This window comes from Leopardus geoffroyi, chromosome A2 (assembly GCF_018350155.1).
Source record: "Leopardus geoffroyi isolate Oge1 chromosome A2, O.geoffroyi_Oge1_pat1.0, whole genome shotgun sequence".
Lineage (NCBI taxonomy): Eukaryota > Metazoa > Chordata > Mammalia > Carnivora > Felidae > Leopardus > Leopardus geoffroyi.
Genome location: NC_059331.1, coordinates 99,241,784 through 99,265,627, shown reverse-complemented (window position 1 = coordinate 99,265,627; position 23,844 = coordinate 99,241,784). Strand labels below are relative to the sequence as shown.

The window sequence follows — 23,844 nt, the reverse complement described above, 5'->3', positions numbered from 1 at the left end:
TAACCAAAAAATAATTTAATTAGAAATCAATAACATAAAGATCTCTGGAAAAACCCCAAATATGTGGAAACTAAATAACACACTTCCAAATAGCTCATCACTTAAAGATGAAGTAAAAAGGGGAAACTGGAAAGTATTTTGAATTCAATGAAAATGATTGAAATATATCAAAATTTGCAAGATGCAGTAAGTAAGGGGAATTTTATTTTATTTTTTTTAATTTTTTTTTTCAACGTTTATTTATTTTTGGGACAGAGAGACAGAGCATGAACGGGGGAGGGGCAGAGAGAGAGGGAGACACAGAATCGGAAACAGGCTCCAGGCTCTGAGCCATCAGCCCAGAGCCCGACGCGGGGCTCGAACTCACGGACCGCGAGATCGTGACCTGGCTGAAGTCGGACGCTTAACCGACTGCGCCACCCAGGCGCCCCAGTAAGGGGAATTTTATAGCACTACATACCTATACTAGAAATGAAGAAAAGTCTTGGGGTGCCTGGGTGGCTCAGTTGGTTAAGCATCTGACTCTTGATTTCAGTTCAGGTCATGATCTCACAGTTTTGAGATTGAGCCTGCACCAGGGCTTGGGATTTTCTCTCTCTCCCTCTCCTGACCCTCCCCCATTTGCACTTTCTCTCTCTCAAAATAAATAAACGTTAAAAAAAAAAAAATGAAGAATGATCTCAAGTCAATGACCTCTGCTTCTACTTTAAGAAACTAAAAGAGGAAAAGCATATTAAACATAAAGTAAGCAAAAGAAATATCAGAGTAGAAATTGGTGAAATAGAAAATAGAAAAATAAAGAAAATCAATGAATTCAAATGCTGGTTCTTTGAGAAGATCAATAAAATTGATAAACCTCTAGCCATACTTACCAGAAGACAAAGATATAAGACAAAATTTGCCAATATCAAGAATGAGACAGGTGACTATATCTACAAATTCTGTAGCTATAGAGTAAAGAGATAATAAGAGAATAAGAGAATACATATACAAAATAAGATAATAACAGAATACATATACAATTTTAGGCCAATAAAGTTGCCAATGGAGATGAAACGGACTTATTACTTCAAAGATACAAACGGCCAAAGCTCATTCAGAAAAATACAGATTTCCTCAATAGCTCCACTACTATTAAAATTATTGAATTTGTTTTTTAAATAGTCCCCACAATAAAATCCCAAACTCAAACCATTTCATAGACGATTGTATTCTACCACCTATTTAAGGAATCCTTGATATTAAAATTATGTCACCAAAAGCATGATCCATAAAAGATCAAATTTATAAATTGGAATTTGTCAAAATTAAACAGGTTTGTTTTCTTAAAGACACTGTTAAGAGAATAAAAAAGACAAGTCACAAGTGGGGAGAAAATATTTACAAACTACACATCGAATGAAGGATTGTATCCCAAATATATAAAGAACTCTCAAAACTCCATGATAAGAAAACAACCCAATTCATAAACAATAAGGGCAAACGATTCAAGCAGACATTTCATCAAAGAAGATATTCATGTGGCAAATAAACACATAAAGAGATATTCAACACCATTGTCACTAGGGAAATGCAAATTAAAACCACAGTGAGATACCACTGCACTCCTCTAATAGTGTTTAAAAAAATTAATATTTTTAAAAATCCAAGTCAAGTGTTGTCAAGAATGGGGAGGGATTGAGGGCTTCATGCACTGCTGGTGAGAATGTATCCTGATAAAACCGCTTTGAAAATACCTTGACAGTCTCTTAAGTTAAATGTACATGCACTATATGATCCAGCCATTCAATTTGGTGACATTTACCCAAAAGAAATGAAAATATATGTCTATAAAATGATCTGTACATGAATGCTCATCAGTTTTATTTGTAATGGGCAAAAAAAAACCCTGGAAACAACTCAAATGTACATCAAAGTGACTGGATAAACAAACTGGCATATTCAGACGAAGGACTACTCAGCAATAGCAACGAATGAACTAGTAATACACATCTCACGTGAATCAATGTCAAAATAGTTATTCTGCATGAAAGAAGTCAGTCAAAAGAGTGCCTATTGCATGGTTTCATTCATATGATATTCTAGGAAATATAAACGAACGTATAGTGACAGAAAGAAAACCAGTTGTTTGTTTTGAAGGTTGGGAAGAAGCAGGATGAGGGTTAAAAGGGCTGTGAGGAAACTTTTGGGGATGATGAATCTGTTTATCATCTTTGTTGTGGCGATGGTTTCATAAAATGTGTACACCTGTTAAAACTTACCAATCTGAATAAATGTGTGCAGGGTTTTTGGGTTTTTTTTTTGTCAATTATACTTCAATAAAGCTGTTTAAAAAAATCAAGTGAATGTCAACTATCCTTCGATTAAAAAAAACAAAGGGACAGGGCAAGCCATGGACTATGGTCAACCCCACACCAAGCATCAAGAAGAGGAAATAAAATCTCCAGAAAAATCTTGTTGCCAGAAGTATATTCCATAAAACTGTGTATGAGAGAAAGACTGCCCTACACCGACTGTCAGAAAAGGGAAATTTTCACTAATCAGTATTGGAAATTGTAACTTGGCTAAAATCATCTCTTCTCTCAAATAGTCTGAATGCTCCTTACAAACGCTCTATGACCAACCACTCAGCGAACAGAAAATCTCATTTCTCATCTTTCTCTGACTCACTGGGCCTGCTCTGAAGTAAAATGTGACAGGCAAGGTGGGAGCCACAGATACGCCACCTCCCCAGAGTAAGTCACAAGTTTTAATCTGCATAGTCAACTGAGTTTTAGCTTAGAAAACACATATAAATGGGAAAATTCCCAACTGTTCCACATCAGCAAGTGTAATTTAGCAATGCCACAATCTGTCTAAAAATCTGTTAACTTAAGCGCATCGGGTAGAGTCTGGGCCAGTTCCATCCTCTATTTTTTTTTTAAACACAATGAAATATTGAAGGATTGCACTCTGAAATTCCCCTGAATTGTAACATGCTATATCTTCATGTTTCTGTGCTTGATTTAAGCCACATTTCTTGGTCATTCAAATAATAAAAATTGAAATATGACATACAATACACTACAAAACTAAATAGCCAAGAATTTAGTAATGGTGAAAAAGTGTTTTCGGTTAGTTACCTGAAGTGTTGGGATATTTCTTTGGTTTAGCAGGCTTGTGGGTTTTCTGAGAATTCTTGCATACAAAGGGACACGGGCAGATGGCATTTAATCTAACACCCAGCCAGCCCTTCAACCTCCCAGGACACCTACAGCAGGCACTGACATTGATAGAAATCCACAGATACATGCCCAGGAATCTCAGGAATTCAAAATAAATAATAAATAAACAAACAAGTAAATAAATGGCCGCTTTGAGATTTATGGGGCTAAATTTAGAAAAAAATGATAATTTTATAAAATATTGTAATAAAGTGTGCTATTCACATATGGAGGGACCGAGTGGCATATTTGGTAAATGTTTGTTAACTGGCTTGAGGGAAAGGGAGCAAGCCCTGGTTTGTAGCATTTGCCAATTTTTATAGTGTAAATACTTCCACCATGGCTGATTTCACTGAATGCAAAGTTGGGAAGAGAAACACACAGGCTGGCTGTCCTGAGCTTGAGCAAGAGCTGGTATAAGCACCCCTCTGGAAATATCTCATGCATCACTATGGCTAACTCCAGTCCCACAAGAGAAATAAATTCAGTTTCTAGGATATGCTTGTGTGTTTTATTCTTTGGGGATGAGTTTTCCATTCTGAAGCTATCTTTTAACCTGTGACAGTACAGTTCCATCTGGAAAAAAAAAAAAAAGATCTTTCCTACGTAGGAGATATTATCCGTCAATATTTGAGATTTCTTAATATTGAGAAATTGAACAAATTTGCTTTTTCTTTAACAGGAATCTTTATATGTTCAAACTTAATTCAAAATAAATGCTTCCTGTGAGTCCCCAAAAAAGTGAAAAGGAAAGGAAACACACAAGACAGGACATTTTCATATCAATTTGAGACAAAAATTAACCCTAAGGCAATTTGTTAATAGAAGCAAAGGATGGTAAGGGTATACTCAAATGTATCTCCTCCCACAGAATACTTGCGCCCCACCTTCAAGCAGAGGGGTGGGTGTATGTTTATATTTTTGTTTTAGAAGAGTGTTGTTTTGCAGTGATAGGAATTAAGGAGAAATCAAAAGCCGCCTTTTTGTGGTGTTTTCCACAAAGAGGGACTTTCTTCAGAGCTTAACTTTATAAGGAAAACTAACAGAAGGAAATAAACTTCTCCAACTGGAAGTTCAACAAAAGGGGAAAAAAAACATGAGCAAACAACAGCTCCAGCATTTCAACACAACTATAGCAAAGAAATCATAAAAGGAGTAACAAAAGAGCAGACATATACCCAAGTTCTGAGTCTGACTGCAGCTGGAGCACTGAGGGGTCTGTGTCCCACTGCAGGGTCCTAATCGTGCAGCACAAAGGAAAAAGAACACAGAGAATTAACAAAAGGGGAGGGAAACAAACCAAACCAAACCATGTCATTCATCAAGGCAATGGCATCTACAGCACATACACAGAACATCTCCCCGCTTCTCCACCCCGCTCCGGCCCCAGGTTCAAGGGAGACTCCATGAATATCAAGTGACCAGAGAAAGTGAGGAGCAGTCCTTTCCTTTGGACATCTGTTTGATACTGGAAGTTATGCTTGTTTTCATGAAAGGAAGCCTTGAGCTAAATACTGACACTCTACCCACATCCCCACCCCTTTTTAGTTGGTTCTGCTTTTTACTCAAGCCTGACTTATTTGATCATGGAAACTGGTTCATGTTTCTCTGAAACCCTGGAGCCCATCTACACCTGGGAACACGGAGCATCTCCCTTGTGGAGAAGAGACCAAAGGCAAGGCTGCAGGGGGGCCAGAGCAGGAGCGTCTGGGGAGGTCAGACCAGATGGAGGCTGACTTCCAGGCCTGCTGAACTGCTGGCTTCCTCAAGTCAGTTACTGCAAGTATAATGCATTGGATTTAGAGGCTCACGAGTATTTTGGTGTTCCACTGAGATGATCACCAGCAATAACACTTGTCTCTATGATACCGGCGATATCATATCTTTTAAATATTTCACAAGAGACACCACAAATTATCAACAGTTACCAAGGCATTCAGTTTTTCTTATTATTTCTCCTTCAAAATGAAAAGGGATGGGGAACCTGGGTGGCTCAGTCAGTTAAGAATCTGACTCTTTTTCACATTTCCGCTCAGGTCATGAACTCAGGGTTCCTGAGATCCAGCTGGACATCAGGCTCTGCACTGACTGTGTGCAGAACCTACTTGGGATCCTCTCTCTCCCTTTCTCTCTGCCCTTCCCCCGCTCATGCTTCTCTTTCTCTCTCCCAAAATAAATAAACATTTTAAAAAATATATAAAAAAAATAAAAGGGGATAGATAGTTCTTCTATAAACTGAGTGCACACAAGAACCTTTCTCAAACCCCATTACCTTTTGCTTAATCTAAGTGTGGCCCACAGACCAGGATCGGCAGCATCTCTGGGAGCTTGTTGGAAATGCAGACTCACGTCTCACCCCAGACTCACTGACTGCACACTACCGTTTAATAAGGTCCCAAGCCATTTGCAGGCCCCTTAAAGTTTAAGAAACCCTGCTCAGTTTCCTGGTCTCTAAAGACTTACCATGGCCTATGAGACAATTTAGTTTTAAGCTGACCTGGCCTACGGGAATCTTCCAAACATGTTTAACCACTGTCTCCCACTCACTGTGTCCTCTTTGATATTCTTCCCCTTAAGAACTATATGTCTTCCCTCAAATGCCACCTGCTCAGAGAAGATTTCCTTCTCTCACTACCTTGTAGCACTTCCTTGTCAGTCTTCATCCCTGTCCCTTACACCATTTTCCTTTCTTCATAACATCCATGGCTTTATTATGCATCAGTGTATTTATTACTGTTGGCTATTTCATCTAGATGTGAGCCTTATGATAGGTGGGGGTGGCTGGGTGGGTGGGCTATATCCCTAGATTATAGAGATATGCCTAGAAAAGTGCCTGGCATACATGCTTACATAATACAATATTAGTTGAATGCATGAATGAGTGGATGGATGATCTCCCTCTGGTTTTCTACAGGGATTATATGCAATTATACCTATAAAGCTCAAAGTAACTATTTGGTAAACAGTAGTTATTCTTATTACTACCACATTCACTATATCTACTACGGATATTTCTTTGAGTCAATATCCTACCTATAGGCTCCTCCTGCAAAGGTAACAGATGCAGAGTCACAGCTTTCCTTACCAGCTCTGGCTGTGCTCTCGTCCTCTTACCTGGACGTTCTGAAACATCACAACTAAAAATCCAGTGAGAATACTAATCAGCCACTGTTTCTTAGACCAGTGCTTCTCAACTTTCAGTGTGCATACACATACCTGAGAATACTGTTGAAATGCAAATTCTGATTTAGTAGGTCTGTGACATTTCTAACAGGCTCCAGGGGACATAGATGTTACCAGTCTGTAAGACCACACTTTGAGTAGCAAAGTCTTGACTTAGACCAATGGGTTTTCAAACTCTGACAAGGATCAGAATGATATGGAGGGCTTACAAAACTATAGAATGCTGATCTCCAACCCTAGAAATTCTGATTCAGTAGGTCTGGGGTGGGGCCTGAGAAGTTGTACTCTAACAAATTCCCAGGTAATGCTTCTAGCTGACCCTGGAACCACCTTTAGAGAATGACGGGGCTTGACTACTGCTTTCATTCGTCAGTAGACAGAAAGCATCGTAGATTCTCAAATATGTCAGCCTCTAAACCTGTGATTAACTCAAACCTGGCCTAAGGCCCAGGCCACTTTCAGACCAATTAAATCAGAATGTGCAGGGTGAGATCCAAGCATCTGTATTTCTGAAAACTCTCCAGGTGATTCTAATGTGCAGCCAGGGGTGAGAACCCCTGGTCTGGACTCTTTCTCTGCTCGAGAAATGCAGCCTTTTCAGGTTCTGGACACTGATTCCTTCACCTGTTTCAAATGGTGGAAGTAACAGAATCTGTTACAGTGATTCATATTTGCTAATCATATATCCCTGGAAATCAAACCGCTTATCTTTAAGGGCATTTCTTTGGCTATAGACAGAACAGCAGCCTCTGGCTCTGGCTGACTGTGAGAAGCATTCCCCTATAAGGGGTGGGGTCAGCTACTTGGCCCTCAATTTGCCTTGAGGTTCCTTACAGGACGACCTTTTTTGATCTTTTCACTTGTCCCAGGCAGGTGAAGAATGCAGCCGCTCCCAGGTGGTCTGGCTGTCCTGTTACTTATCTGACAGCTCATCTGTACTCACTGTATCCTTAAGAGGTAAAAATGATGATTCCATCAGAACCACTCAAAAAAGTCTACAGGTCAGCAGTCTGGAGTTTGCCTTTACTCAGGCAGAACAACAAGGGCTGGTCTATGTAACAAACCCACAGCAGTCCTGCCCCACAGTCACACATATATTATTTAGTAAAAGAAACCATAGTCATCGTCAGTAATGAGCAGTGGGATAGGGAGTCAAGCCAAGGATGCTACCAGGTGTGCCACTTTTATTTTCTTCTCATTTTCCCATTATTATCTGTGGAGTGGTCAGACTTGCACAGAATGCACTCTCTCTTTGAAAAAGAACTTAAAGCCAATACATTAAATGGGCAAAGGTTGTCTCTGTCTCCACGAGTAGCCTAGACATGTGTATGAAACGTGGGCTGAATTCCTTCTGTGCAAGCTTGCAGAACTTCTCCATAGATGGCAGGACCTTGGAGAGGGCCACGCCTGGTTCTCTGGGTGGGAGATTTGTGTTTGGGATGTGACTGTACTGTGCATCCTGACGGAGCTCTCTGTCCTCAGCAAAATGAAGATGCTGGCCTAGAGACCATTTAAAGGTTTTTTGTTCTGTTTTGTTTCTGCCTAATCTTTTAAATCATTGGATGATTATTAAACTGCCTTTCAGTTCTCTCTTCTCCAATTGGTACCGTTTTTATAACCAATTGACACAGACCTTACTTCCCGATCATCTTCATATCAAGTTAGTGTATCACTGAAAATAAAATGATGGTTTCCCCACAGCTTCTTGGGTAGTGTGAAATCTTGCCAGGTAGCTTATTTTTTTAAATGAGGAAGTAGTGAAATTGTAAGTAGACAAACATTTGTGAACCTCATGTACTATCCCAAAATATTGTTATATAGAAATCACCCTGCTTAGTAGAGTAATTGGTTCTAGTCAGTCATTTTTGGAATGGACCAATCAATGCATGCAGGGAGAGGATATTTTTGACAAGAGCATTCATTTTCTTATTCAATAAATATCTATTAAAGGCCTAACATATAAAATACTATGAAAGAGGATGAAAAGAATTCTCAAGAAAACTACAACTCTTATAGAGAGATAAAACATGTATAAATTGTTTGGTAGAACTAGGCAGAAAGTAAAACATGCCATATAAGCCACAGATATGGTGTGGGACACGCATGGGACTTGCACTTAACAATCTTGCATTTTAGTGAAGGAATGAGATGTATGAATGTTTGTACTTAATGATATAATGATAACATAGACACAAAAAAGAAAGTAGTTGTCATTACTTGCCCAGGCCTGGCACAGTTTAAAGTTTCAATAAATGTTAGCTGAAAAAATAAATGCCACAAGAAAGATGAATAATAATGACAGCTATCATTTCCTTTCAGTGAGTGTTTACTCTGTGCCAGCCTACCAGGCATTGGACTCTACTCATTATCCTTTGGAAGCCAGAGAAGAGGAACACTCTCCCTCTGAAAAGATCAGAGATTCCATTTGACCTGGTTTTGGAAGGACGGGGTTAGGATTTGGATGTAACAGACTCATTTTCATCAGTGCCTAGTTTATTGGGTTTAAGCAGTTGACACGGTTTACTAGGTCTAATAAGAGCCTGTTATATTTTAGGTGTCAATTTACCAATTTATCATGAGAACAATAACTGCCAGGCAGAGCAATTACACACACTGGATGAAGTCTTCTCTCCTTGAAGGCCAGCATCCTGAGAAGCCAGATGACCAGTAGTGTGTTTGGGATTAGAGAAAGTGAAGCTAAATGTTTTACTACTACAGCTTTTCCCTGCCCTACCCACACCCCCACCCCCTGCCCCACATCATGTCTGCCTCTTTCCACAAAACAAGACATACTCCCACTCAGTGCTCTCAGAGTCTCCCTTTTCCCCCAGTTATGGGATGCCCAAGTAAACCCTTTCTGATTGATGAAATCTTTCTTTAACTATGTCTGTTAGATTTTGTCTTCTGTTCCTATATGGAAAACCATCCTGGTATTATTTGTTTCTTCATTTTTAAGAGCTGCATTTGTCTGCATTCATTAGGTTTAGGTTATTTCTTAGATTAACTCTCTGAGGATCTAAGAGAAGATTTCTGATCTTTCATGGAGAACCTGATGTTTTCACAGATTCAGAATAACCCAATAATTCTCTGCCTACTCTGGACTAAGGGGCACTGTCATGATTCTATGGTTCCACAGTTAGATTGGCAGTTTGAGACCTTTGCCAACTTTGTTTCAAACTACTACGTACAGAAGCTTCCCACCTCATGGAAAGTAATCATTCACTTACTCGACCCTATACGTGCCAGAAAATGTAGCCTCTGGCATCTCATCTCAAAAAGCCTACCATGTAACATTTAGTTTACAATTTGGGAGACAAGGTGTTTTTCAATACATTTTTTAAAAAAAATAGACAAAATGTCAAAATTCTTCAAATTAGCAGTGACCTATTCAGAGACTAACAGAACTTTATATTTTAAACTTTCTACCAATTCATCAGTAACTTCTTATAAAATTCTCCCTCCATTGGTCCAATTTTATTTGCTCAGTTTCGGTTTATTAGATAGAAGTAAAAGTTCAAAAACAAAACAAAACGACAATCATCCCTGGCCATTTGTTCAAAGTATAATTTAGGAGTGAACACATGAAGTCTGTATTGCATATACCTTGCTCTCTGATGAGTGTGTAACTTATCCCTGTTCAGCTTTTACCAACAGCAAGTTGCTGGTTTCCATTCTTCTTCCCATGTTTATTAAACCTCTGAGTAGAAAGCCTTGAAATTCTTCCGTAAAGAGTGTCTTTGCTTTGGCCTTTTCTTTGGTTGTAAGAAACTAATGACTGATAAATATTTGGAAGCCAGTAGTTAAGAATTCTGTCATTTGTCATGCTAACACTCAACTTGCATACACTTCTGGTGGCATTTAAAATCAGTTGAGTTCTTTTGAATAGCAGCATGCCAGTGTGTAGCAATAACAATTAACACAGAATTATTCTGGACTTGTTTTACTTCCAGAAACTCAACCTATGGAAACAAAACATGATAAGCAATAATAAAAACAAAAATGATGCTGATGGTGATGGGATGGTGGTGATGGTGATGATGATGACAAAATCCAAATCATCAAATCCCATGGCCAATTTTGGCATCCCTACAAAGCCAAGCATTCCCCAATCAGGGGTACTCCTTCCCTCACCTCTGTACCCTAACCCTAGGTCATCCCATCCATGTCTATTGACCTTCTGCAAAAAATAACCACAAAGTCCTCATCACCGTTGAGCTCTAAGTCCACTTTTTCACATGCCTTTTGGAGATACTCATATGCACACCAGAGCCATTTCACCCTTCACGTCTCATCTGTCTTTTGTTTCCTTTTCCACTCCACAACCCTTGTTTAGGCCTTCAAGGCTTTATATCAGACCAATACTTCCCCACCAATCCTCAGAGTTGAAGGCTTTATAAAATTACAGTGTCCCAGGCCTCACCTAGACCTGCGGTTCAGGTACCTGTGTTTGTAACAACTTCCCAAGTGAATTCAATAAACAGCCACCAGGAATGGGAGGCAGGGACTGCAACTATCACAAAGGTCATCCTTTTTTTCCAGACTCAGCTCCTTAACATTCATTCTACTTCCCATACTCCCCAGCCCTTTTCTTTTGTGTACGCATTTCCACCATCTGGAATGCCCTTTCTCCCAACTCGACTTGTCCAAAGCATATGCATTCTGTAAGGCTCAGCTCAAATGCCATGCTCTCTAAATATATTTGTCCTCAATAACCTCATAACCTCATTCAGAAATAACTTGTCTCTCTGAGACAGAAATAGAGAAACACTTGGGCTTCTAATTTTCCAGTTCTCTTTGATAATCTACAGACCAAAACCTGGATTGAAAACCACATCTGAGGATGACTTACAGAAAATAATGAGCACTGTTACAAAGCCCAAAGGTATCAGCATCAAGCCAAACACACTGATAGTCCCCACTCTGACTTTTTGCCCTGACTCCAGTGGCTGGATTTCTGCCTTGCTTCTGTGACAAAGTCCCCGCCTTATACCTCAATCCTATAACCACTGCCAGTAGTTCTCCTTCAGCAAAGTCCACCTTCAAGCAACTTGTCCAGCGACCTTGAGCTATCCTGCTGTTACCTCTGTCTTCATCACTCTTCTTGTCCTGCACCCATCCCACCCAATATTTTGCAAGCTGAGCCTGTGCATAAGTATGTGCACATAGACACACACACACACACATACACACAAGTCAGTAAATATTTACCAAGTACCTAGTATGTGCTAAGACTCTATGTAGGGTAGTAATGAAGCAAAATCACTTGTCCCAAATGAATATACTACAAATTAATTATAGATGATTTAGGAATAATGGTTTATGACATCACTGCTCATCTCTATGAGTACAAATATTTGAGAGCTGTAATTACATAGCAATATATTCTTAGATGGCTTCAAATTAAACCTGTCAATTTACTGGAAACAGCCTCCTTACAAGTGAGAAAATTCCTTCTCTTTATCTTCCTTGCAGGTCTAACATTTACTGTGTATCTTTCACACAATAAATTCTTAACTATTTAGTGAATGAGTAGATCTGTTCTTGCCTTTTCTGTCAATGGGTGGGAGGAGTGAGGGCAAGTTGATTCCCAAAGAAATAGTTTTTACTTTCTTTACCAGAAAAGGAAAGAATAAAACAAGGCATGTCTGGCCTAACACCGTTGATGTTTCCCAAGCTGAGAGCTGTGCTAGAATACAAAGAAGGCCAGCTATCTTCTCTGCCAAATGAACTCAGCAAACTTTATTTAGTCCCTGAAGCCACTGCACTGGACCTCAACTTCCCACACACATTCTTCCTTTTCTAAGGTGGAGCGACAGCTCGAGGGCAGGATACCGAACTCCCCTGAATCCCAGAGTCTCTGAACTCCTGTTCCACATGTCATCTCTGTCAAACAAATCACTAGTCACTAATCAGATAAAGAAAACAGTTTGGGCCAGTGTGAGCATAATGCCAAATAGAAAACCTCCAGTCAGTGTCACCCCCAAACACCTATTTTTCTAAGTGCCATTTCCAAAGGTAATGCACTGAATAATAAGAACGTTTAAAAACCTGGAATATCACTCAATCTGTCACTGTCCTTAACATGATGTCAATTAATTAAGGATGGCATTTAAATAATGTTTTCACGTTTTACTTTCCAACTCCAACTATTTCCTTATGTGGGATTGGCAATGATGATGATAAAGATCTTCTGATATCAGAAAGAAGACTGAGACAGTGAGATACATACTTATATTGGGTCCTTTAAAAAGTATTTTTCTTAGTTTACTGTGTGAGAATCTTTCCTCTGTTGGCTACCAAACACTGAGCTCTGCTACAGGCCACACCAAAGCCATGCAGGAAGCCCATCTGAGCTGGTTTCAAGAAGAAACTTAAGACTTCTCATCACAGAGCTAGGACATGTCTTTCTACATCTTCCATGGAGGCTCTGCTGTCAAGCAAGCAGTTTTTCTACGAGAAAGCTTAGCAACCCCTTGCTTGCTGTGTTACTGGGACCATAATGTGTATGCTTTTATAGTACATTCTCCTGAAGACAAAATAGTAAGATATCACAAATGTTTCATCCATTCACATGCTACATAAAAAGGAAATCATAAGGTGTGCCTTTTATTTTAATTTCCAAAGAGACTGAATTCTAACCAGCCTTGAATCAGTGATATTGGTCTCCCTGAAGTGCAACTAACTGGTGGCATTCTATCAACTTTTCCTTACATAATGGTAATTTAAAAAATTCTGTGTATGCAAAATGTTAATAGGCTTATTAAATTTCCTCCAAGGCTTATTAAATAACTACATTATTTTATTGTACTTTTTCACCCTTACCAAAACCTTAATATCTTCCCTTTAGCCTCTGATTCATCAGAGCCCCTTACAAGAGGGTGATGGTTTCACCAAAAAAGGATCAAAAGTCCTTTGAGGCTTATCTAGTGCTAGAGAATCCTATGAAATTCAATTGTGGATAAAAACGAAAGTCCTAAGATTTTCTGTTGGGCATTAACCCCATGTTGCCTCTTAGCACATTTTCCTCTCCTGAAATCACTGAGAGAAGAAAAGTGATAAGTAGGTGCAGCCCGCACAACTTGACCACAAACAAACTATTCTACTTTCCTTATTTGAGAGTTCATTGGGCAGTAGATCAGGGAAAGACAGAGTTTATCAAATATCTAAATTTTACCGAAGGATTCTGTCAACATGAAACTTAATATTTACTACATAGAAGCCTAGTGTTTAAATCAAACAGCACAGGGTGTGCAGACATCTGCTCCTTTGTCCCAAATTCTAATCTGGAGTGCACAAAAAGCTGAAAGTCTGAATGACCTCTAATCCATTCCCCGTTATACCTTTGTTCTCCTGTTCAGTGCTTCAGAAGACATTTCTTCTGCTGCTGCATTTAGGACCCCTTGGGAGGGACCTTATCTCCCTAGAGAAAATCTATGGATATAAGAGTTCTGGTTAATAGATGCTGAGAGCTGGGAGGACAGGGATCAATTTTAAATACAATAGGATTATGTTGGGGCAATTGGGGAAATCTGAAAAAAGTGTAGATATTAGATAAGATGAAAATGTATTGAAATGGAAAAAGAGAGACACTCAATTAGAAAAGCAAATTCAACAGCTTGTATAATGATATCATTTAACATATATATGTTTTGGACATATATATGTTTCGGACATATATATTTTGTGAAAGAACATACACTAAGGTGTTAAGAATATACACTAAGAATATAATTTCCAGTGGTCGGAATATGAATTTTCTCTAATTTTTGGTTGTCCATATCTTCTAATTACACAAAATGCACTGATGTTTTTTCCATAATAATAAGAGGATATTAAAAATAAAATGTGGGGGAACTCAAATATCCTAATCACTTGGAAAATAGAACTAATGATGGTGTTAAGACCGTATATGGTTGAAAAAGAAGACAGAAACTAATTCTTTTACTACCATCATCCCCATGCCACTTCTCACCAAAGGCAAACATCAGTAACCTCTCCTTCTGACTATTTTGCTAAAGATGCTATGGGATAGGTGTTATTATTATAATAGATTGTATAATATTAACATATTAACACATACTTTATTTTTCAAATCATTTTGAAAGTTTTCTTCCTTGAATCAGGTTTGGGACATGGTATTGATTACACCCTGGTAGTCAGGTGAACTTTATGAAATCAATACACCTGCCTGGGTTTAGGCAGGCTAGTACAGCCTCCAATTCAGGTTTATCCCTGAGAAGCCAAAGGAATCTTGGCTAACCAAGAGAAGGACCGTGGTGCAAAGTCCCCTGTGATCCATCCATGTGAATGAGAAGAATAAAGGTGGGTGAATGATTTCCACTTAGATTCATTTCTGGTTGAATCTATGAAAGTTAGGGATTAAGAGTTGGACAACCCAGAAAGTGGTGTCCAGGGACATGGACCACAATCCATCCTTGGCCTTGTCACGTTCAACTTTTTTACATGATTACTTAGATGAAGATACAGCATCATCAAACTTGAAAATGACACCAACAAATTTTATGAGAGAATCTAAAGAGATCTCTTCCCATTGGAAACAGGTGAAAAAAGAAAAAAAAAAACACAATAGCTAAAACTCACATGTGCCAGACTCCTTTCTAAGTGCTTTACAGATACTAATTTATTTAATACTAGTAATAACCTTTTGGGTTAAGTCACCTATCACCCTATGGGTGATATAGGGATATATCACCTATATCAACTGTTATCAGAGATCATGTAGGGTAGTGGTATAGATTGTGAAAATTTCTGACAATCTGTCTAAGTTAAAACCTAGCACTGTAGCTATGTTCTGTGTGAACTTGAGACAATTATTTATTCTGTCTATGCCTCAGTGTCCTCATCTGTAAAAATTAGGATAATAGTTGATTCATTCAACCAACATTTATCAAATATCACTCACTCCCTGACCTCAAGGAACTTGCCATTTCCTGAGGAAGGGAGACATGTATTATTCAACTAAATATAAGTCATTCTTCTTTCAGGGCTATAAAGTACTAGATGCATCACTCTTGTGTATAAAAGATATAGGCTGTTGGTTTGAGATTAATACTTAACATTTTCAGAAAAAATATTTTTACTTTTCATTTACAAAAAGTTTTAAAATATGGGTATAGGTGTTTAAATTTCTCAAGTACCATTTAACTAAATACTACTAAATGATCACTCTTCCTTCTGTGATCTTTTGATATGCTGAATTATGGTAACACATTTTCTACACTAAAATATCCTTGAAATTTTTAACCAATCCTAATTAATCATAGCATAGTACCTTCTTAATACTGTGTTGGATTTCAGTTGCATATAGTATATGCAGGATTTTTAAATCTAAGTAAAACTAGTCTTCCAAATGTTTTATTAATAAAATAGATTTTTTAATATCTAAGAGCTTGTTCTTTGCCCAGTATGATTAACTGAGCAATGATTACTTCCACCAAAATTAAGAGAAAGAAAAATGCCACAAATGTAAATTGCAAATGAGAAGCAGGCAATGCCAACAGAAGCAGAAATTGCAAAACAAATTGTGACCCTTTAAGTTAAAATTAAATCACACTAGCATAATTGAAAAATGATTACATATTTCTACTTTCTATTCACTGGTTTTAAAACCTTTACTCAACTGCTCTTAAAAATCAATAAAAGTAATTTTTGTTATACTTGACTTTTTTAAAGCCCTACTTTAAACTTTTCCGTAAGGTATATTAAATGTGCCACTTTGCAAATTAACCACTCACAGAGGTTACATAAGAAATGTTTTCCAGTTTAGGCTCTGTAAAGAAAATTTCAGTTTTGGTTTTAGATTCTGACAGATGGATCAGAGAATGTATGTGCACCGTTAGGTAGGACCAGATGTGTTAATTTGATTTCTGAGTTAATTTATGAAAGATTTTCCACTTTTCAAAGAGCCCAAATTCCACACACATCAGCAAATTTGTGACTACAGAGCTATATTCTCAAGATTTACCAAGTCTTTTTCCCAGTCATGTTTTATGACGTGTTAAAGTTAATAGTAATTGTTTTCAAAAAGGTTTCTTCTATAGAAAAAGATATTCCAAATGGAATTTTAAAAACTGAAGTTTAAGGTTCTCTTGAAATTAATTCATATCTATTTATAGAAGCAAAGACATAAATTTGCATGGGATTTTCCTTAGTCCAAAATAAGGGCAAGATATCCTAAGATATTCCTAATATTCCTATTCCTCAAGCAAATCTTGTGCTCAGTTTTTCTGAAAATCATCATTTCCTCAGTGTCAATTTTCTTGCATTCCTATGAAACCTGCATCCAGGAAGGAATCTGCTCATTGACTTCTAGTTGCCCACCCTTGCCAGAACGGTCCTATCAAGAATGGAAGCTAGTTGGAATTTACTCAGGGTGGGAGTAGACAGTACCTCTTCCAAAGTGATTCATTAAGTTACAAAAACATCATATAAGTGGGGGAAAAATGAAGACTGATGTTCTCTGAGAAGAAATATTTGCTGCTGTCCCCAGAGCAGTAACAGCATAGGTCAGCTTTCTCTACAGAGTTTTCAAAAGGGTTCATCAACTGTGAAGTCAGTAATAGAATTTAATGCTGCCAAATGCACCCCTTGAAGCTGAGCATTAATGACACAACACCATCATTGTATAGAAACAGGCAAATATATTAACTTAATGATAGGCCAATGGACCCCCCAAGGAATGTAATTATATTGTGCCAGCTCTTGAACAAATGTTAGATCTTACAGAACTGTGTTATTGTTACTTTTTTCCCTCCTCTCAAAGACCTTTTGAAGTGTTCAAAGCAAAAGATGAGAGAAGACGTGTGCTGCCCCCAAATCACAAAGGCGATTTGCTAAAATAAATCAGCCTGGTACCCACAGAATCTCTACTTCCATTTTTCTCAAACTGAAAGTAGTGTCCACTGGTTTCAAAATTCCCTGTATAAAACAAAATACTCAATTCTGAAACACACCAACAGGCAGATATGGGCGAGACAATTCCAGTCTTACTTACATATTGGTTTCAGAAAGAAAAAAGGAAACATACACACACAAAACGCAAAAACGCTACAGCTCAGGCTAATACTAGACTATTCTGATTTCCATATTTTTCTCTACCAAAATTGCCTCGGCCTCGAAATAATGTCCTTTCAAAAGAAAATGCTTATGATAATGTGTTAAATGGAAAAAGAAAAATGCAAAATTGTCTACCTGTCACGCAGTAACACACATGGTAACAAGAAATATACACAGGTAGACAAGGATAGAAAGATACATGGACAAGGCAAAGGCTGATTTGTTAGAACACTAGTGTGGTGGATGATGTTTTTTTATTTGAAGTTTTAGTAAAGCATTTTATTTTATTTTATTTTATTTTATTTTATTTTATTTTAATTACGAGTCAAAGACAGAGGTCACAAATTGCCAGCCCAGAGACAAAAGCCGTCCCACAACTACTTTTAACAAAGTCATTAACGTTTAACATTAAGGAGATTTTTGCATGAAGCCCTTAATTTTTGGCTTCTAGTGAAAAATGGAAAGATGTGGAAAAATCGGGTCCGTATTTCCACATGAGCTCAACCAGCCTGAGCTGTGAGGAGACCATCTGGCCTAGCCATGGTGCTTCCCAGCCAGTTGCCGCAGGCCCCCACGCCCAGCTAATTAACATTACCTGCCTGTGGCACCTGCATACGGGAATCCTAGCAAAGGCAACTGGCTTAAGAAAGTTACCATGACTCCATGCATGTTAATGAGACTTCTCTTTTCTCTCTTTGCATCTTTGCCTTCCGGATACCCCTTCAGTGGTCAAATTAGAAAATATCTATATATTCACTTTCATAAGTTACCTAATCTTCTGAGTATATATAGTGTAATAAAAATATGGCGATTGACTCAGAAGACAGAGCAGTCAACTCTGATGATCATAACAATTAGTAATAATAATAAAAACACTTTGGGGACTGAGTTATCAAATTAGTCAATACTATTAAGTCAATAAGCACCACGTTTAAAAAATTAAATTAAGGGTTAGAACATGTTAGTGTTCTATTAACAAAAATTCCCATGGAAACCAAACCAGAGTAGAATAATAAGAAGCTGGATATATATTCCACTTGCCTTTGATCCTTCTCTTTCTTTTAGGCCTAAGGTAATGGATGTGGTTGTGTTTGTCAAACAAGACACATGGTGCTAAATTAGCCCACTCAAGGAAAAATAAGGTACAAGTTTATCATTTCTAGTGCTCAAAATCATTTCTATGCCACAAAAACAGCAAGCCATCATAAATCTAAATATAAACTGACTGAGTATAAATGCAGATGCATGGACATTTAATAGCACACAACAGAGTGGCATGGTGTTTTTTGGCCTCTGTTTTCTTATAATATTGACATCCCCCCTGGCCTTTGTTAGAGGGACAGTTCTTACCTTGTTAATGGTCCCAGGTCTCCTGAGTCTTGGCTTCCAGCTTCACTGGGAGTGCTCACTGATTTCGAGGAGGGAGACATAGGGGTTGGGACTAAATAATGAAAATAACAGGTATCCCATGTTAAAAAATGCAGCGACTGCACTGGAGAAGAGCAGTGTCAGACAAATCAAAACAAATGGGCCCAAATTAAAGTGGTTGTATGGCCAGGAGAGATTAAGATGGGATAAGGAAAAAAAAAAAAAAAAAAAAAAGGAAAGAAAAGGAAGAAAGTCAAGTGAATTTTTCATATTTTGGAAATTAAAATTTGAAATGAATTTAGACAGAATTAACTTAGGGATTCTAAGGCCATGTCCACCTTAACAAAGTGAAATGGAGAATCAAAATAGCTATCCAGATATTTCAACTCAAATATCTCTCTAGGATGACCTATCCAGATAATTTCAATTCTCCACTTTATTTTGTTAGTATAGATGTGACCTATTAAAAAAGTGGGTGTCTATAAAACTTTGAAACATTATGGAATAAGTAATTCTGAATAATTTTAAATCGTCAAAGAGAGAGAGGAAAGTCTGTTGTATGTCTACATTGGAGGGAAATCAATTCTCTGTGGAATATAAACTGCATTTACTATGTGAGACTAAATGACAGATAGAGAAAGGGTAAATGTTGAACCTGGTAATTTAAAAATCTTTTTCAAAACAAAGGAAAATGCCAGGCTGCTTTATTTTTACATTTAATGAATAGTTTCATCCCATTGTATTGTTTACTGTGTTCGGAACTTGCTTCCCTTCGCCTGCGGCAGCGCTAGAAGGCACTGCCATGGGCACAAAAGTAAACAGCCATTCTAAAAACCGGAGAAATTAGTTCGAAGATTGAGGTCAGGGCATGCTGAAAATCTGACACAAGGATAAGAAAAGAAAAAAGGTACAGGAAATGTAAATGTATATATATATTTTTTCTGTCCTTCAGGTACAAGCCAAACGTCCTTCAGATAGAAGCTGCACCAAATAGCCAAGATGGCTCCAGGCCAGACAAATTCAGGGGGTTCTCAATATCACACATGCCAAAGAAGCCATATGGGCAGAAAGAAACTTCAATACATAAGTGTAGATTCCCATTTGGTTTCAATCATGTGCAATTTCCTTTTATTTATTTAATAGAGTAAAGGGTTTAACTATTTTGTCCAAATCCTATAACACAATGGCAGATCTGTCATGAAACTAGGAATTTCGTGAGCTCCCATAATTAATTCACTGATCACCCTCTGTAGTAAGTCAGAGGGTAAGTTGGAGAGATGGATGAAAACTGAAAATGGGCACCACTCTCACCAAGTCCCCTGGCAGGAATGCAGGGATAGCTGAGAATTTGGCCATAGTGGTCATGGTTTAGAGATATTTAACTGTTTTGTTCTTAAAGTTTAATTGCTGGCTTTATTTAGAATACAGGAAAATACGACATACGACTATGGGGCTTAACCAGTGTTCACACTGCAACAGAATCTCAAAGGCTATTTTGAGGCAAAAACATAATGGATTACTGCAAAGTGTCTACATTATGTCACAAGCCAACTAAGTATTAAGAAGTTTGTCAGCTCCTCAAAGAAGGTCCATCAGCCAAATATCCCAAAGGTTACATCTTCCATACCATAAAGAAGTTAAACGAAGTAACCAACATCTTGTAGGGTCTCCTTCTATAATTGTTAGACATATGATTTTACCTAATGCAAACTGAGGGTCAGTATAAAATATTTTTTTATGGCGTTTTAATTGTGTGTGTATATATTAAATTATATCCAGGAACACTTAATAATTCATTAGCTTATTACATATTGCTTTTTCTTACTTATATTAATAAAATACTTGTCATTTTGTTGTACATGGGACAATTTTTATTCTTAGTTTAAGTAACTATGGAAATAAATAAAAATTTATTTTAATATAAAAGCCAATGGTGGGATTTAAAAAAACAAACCATTTTGAAATGAAGACTTGATATTGTATCTATTTATATGCATTATTTTTAAAGTCTTTTTTTTTTTTTTTTTTTTTTTTTTTACTATATTGGCTATCATGTAGTTTCACAGACACCCCAGGATTATCCTGAAATGTATAGAAAGCAAATGGATAAAGAGAAATAAAATAAATGATCACATGAGAGATACACAATGAAGTGACAGAATAAACACATCATGTAGAAGTTTACCTTCAACACAAATAAACCAAATAATTCAATATCCAAACCCTAGTCACAAAATGAGATTGTGGACAATTAACTACAAATGAATGAGTTGGAGGAGGGGTGTTGCAATAAAAATGCCAATTAGCAGTGAAACCAAGATCTACAATAGACTTGAATAAATTTAAACTTGTTAAGTAGCTGTTAATTTGTCACTATTTTAAGTTTTCCTTCACATTTCCCACTGAGCTTTCTATTTTCATCATGGAATAATTCTATGCCTGTAGTGGTTATGAAATTCATAACCAGATTCACAGTATTTAGGTTGGCAGAGAAAGGCTGGGATTCAGTGATGGAAATGAAGAACAATTTAAGAAAAAAATTCCAAGATTTCTTGTGTTTACCATGTGGCAACTCGTTTAACAAGTATAAAATAATCTACTAGTACACAGTAGAGAAGGTTGACCATATAATCAGTCAATAAGCAGCAATCTGTCTTTCCATCTCCTTCCAGCCCCCTCAGTTCCAAAAATAAATACAGCTGAACCATAAGCCACAGAATTTCTTCAAAAATAAAAATAAAAGAGACATAAAAGAATAGTAAACGCTGGACATGGTAAATCCCATGCAAGTCAAATTTAAGAAAACAGTAACACCGTTTAGGTACCTAGAGGGGGCTCCGGTGATATACCAATGCTTTGCAAAAGAGCCTCTGTCTCTCTGCGTTTGCGATCCAGATCAGAGTCGTCCTGAACAGGTTCTTTCTTTTGCTGCATATCAGCCTAAAAAGAGTAGATGCCAGTAAGAAAAGTTAATAACAGAACTAAGTATATGCTTTTCCTGGCTTAAACTGAAAGTGGTAAATGAGTGGCAGTGAAGACCAAGCAAAAGCCATAAATAGATATAATCATGTGTATAAAGGATGAAAAAACACTGCAACTGCTCCACTTAATAATTACTAACCCCGTGCTTTCTCTTTTGTTTGAAGGTTTTTTTTCCCCTGCTTTTATCGCATGGTATGAAAGTTTCTCTCATTCAGTTTTGAAAGAAACCATCAGAGTTAAGTATTTCTGACTGGGATAATATGGATTATAATTTTTTTAATTGTTTGCCTTTTTCAACCCCATTGTCCCTTCTGGGAAGGCATACTATCTATCAATTCTTGATGAGTGAGTGTTTATAATATTCACGCCCCATGTTGGAATTACGAAAACAAAGAATTACTGGGATCTGGCTAAAAAATAAAACTAGTTCTGAAATATGTAACTGTAAAATACACTCTGTATCAGCAATCTAATTTTACCATGGTTTAAAATAAACCATGCTACAATATTTATTGAGGCACGTGAGCAATATTGATAGCTAAGTGTTGTTACTTAATTCTGATTTTCACAGGCTTCCATTAAATATATTAACTCAAGGGAGAAAATTATCTTGTAGAAAAATATAGAATAAAAAAATCATTCAGAAGAGGTTTCCCAAATTCTGTCAAACAAACACAGGGCTTCATACAGACAGATCCTATGTCTGGTTCGTGTTTTCTATAGGATAGGAACAACAAAATACAGGTTAAAGAAGGTCATCGGTGGGATTCTGGGCTAATTAAACATTCAGGTCTTTTCTTTTTCCTAACACAGTTAATTACTTAAGACAAGGCATTTATCCCACATCTGAAACATCGTAACATCCTGCTTCATGATAAAGCTTTGAGAGTTTACAAAAGTGAAGCTATCTTAAGGTTGTCAAAAGCCAATTATCCAGTTACCAAACACACCCTCCTCCCCAGGGGCAAGTTGGGTACCCTAACAGGTATATTATCTGCTTTCAAGAGTAGCCGGGTACATTTCAAAGCACCAAAGCATAATTTACATCGTGGCATCTGAAGCAGAAAAAGTCCATGCAACTTTTACTTCCAGATGATAACCTACACACTGATTATAAGCAAAATGCATCTCTGCACATAATGCTGGGCTCGACACTTTTGCTATTACTCATCTCAGGCTTAAAATGCTCTCATATTTGAAGTCTATCTGTCATTTGAGGAAAAACTGTCATTGTGGGGGTTGATGAAGGCTAATGAGAGCACTAGAGGCTTTCTGGCACTCTCACCTAGCCCAAAATTCTGAAATGACAGCTTAATCTCTATCCGTGAAGATAGCAAAGTTCACATTCTTTTCCAATTTTAACATTTAAACTTATTGAAGCAAGTTCCAAAGTGTATGCGCACAACAGAGGCAAAGATAGAACTAAAATAGGAAGAAGCGCCTTGCAGAGTGAGGATCTATATCAACATTCACATATCAGAACGTTAAAAAAAGGAAGGAGGAAATCAAACAAAAGGGAATTGCCATAGAAGTTACTGAAATACAAATGGAAAAACTAAGATAAGCAAAATCCATCTTAGGAAGCCAGTATGAAGCAATATGATTTTACAGTGGAGAGTTTAGCCATCACTGGACTTTCAGCTTTACTGAGAGCAGATATGTGTTTATTTTGTTCACCACTATATCCTCACAGTAAAGCTGAGAGGTTAAGTGTCTGACTTGAGCTCTGGTCATTAGCTCTCAGTTCAAGAGTTTGAGCCTCATGTCAGGCTCTGTGCTGACAGCTCAGAGCCTGGAGCCTGCTTCGGATTCTGTGTCTCCCTCGCTGCCCCTACCCCACTCGTGTTCTGTCTGTCTCTCTCTCTCTCAAAATTTAACATTAAAATTTTTTTAATGTATTGAATAAATGAACAATTACCTCCCTTTGGTAATTGTTATTCTAGAACTATAGAATCTCAGAATTCTACATCCTTCTGCCAACTGCACTCTGTTCAGCAAGCGCCTTTACAACAGCACTGTTAGGAGTCCTCTA

General features: G+C 37.5%; 1 protein-coding gene across 5 annotated transcripts in view; it reads right to left on the bottom strand.

The window, feature by feature from the left end:
- The window catches only part of DYNC1I1 (dynein cytoplasmic 1 intermediate chain 1), a 315,653-nt gene that overhangs the window by 254,634 nt on the left and 37,175 nt on the right, over positions 1–23,844 (bottom strand). For 2 of the 5 annotated variants that reach the window (XM_045494852.1, XM_045494850.1), the window contains exons 3-5: positions 21,656–21,770; positions 18,813–18,954; positions 4,382–4,441 (exon numbers count right to left, since the gene is read on the bottom strand). In XM_045494852.1, coding sequence (XP_045350808.1) covers positions 4,382–4,441; positions 18,813–18,954; positions 21,656–21,770 — 317 coding nt within the window. The remainder of the gene's footprint in view (positions 1–4,381; positions 4,442–18,812; positions 18,955–21,655; positions 21,771–23,844) is intronic. The other 3 variants (XM_045494853.1, XM_045494854.1, XM_045494855.1) reach the window with 3 other exon arrangements.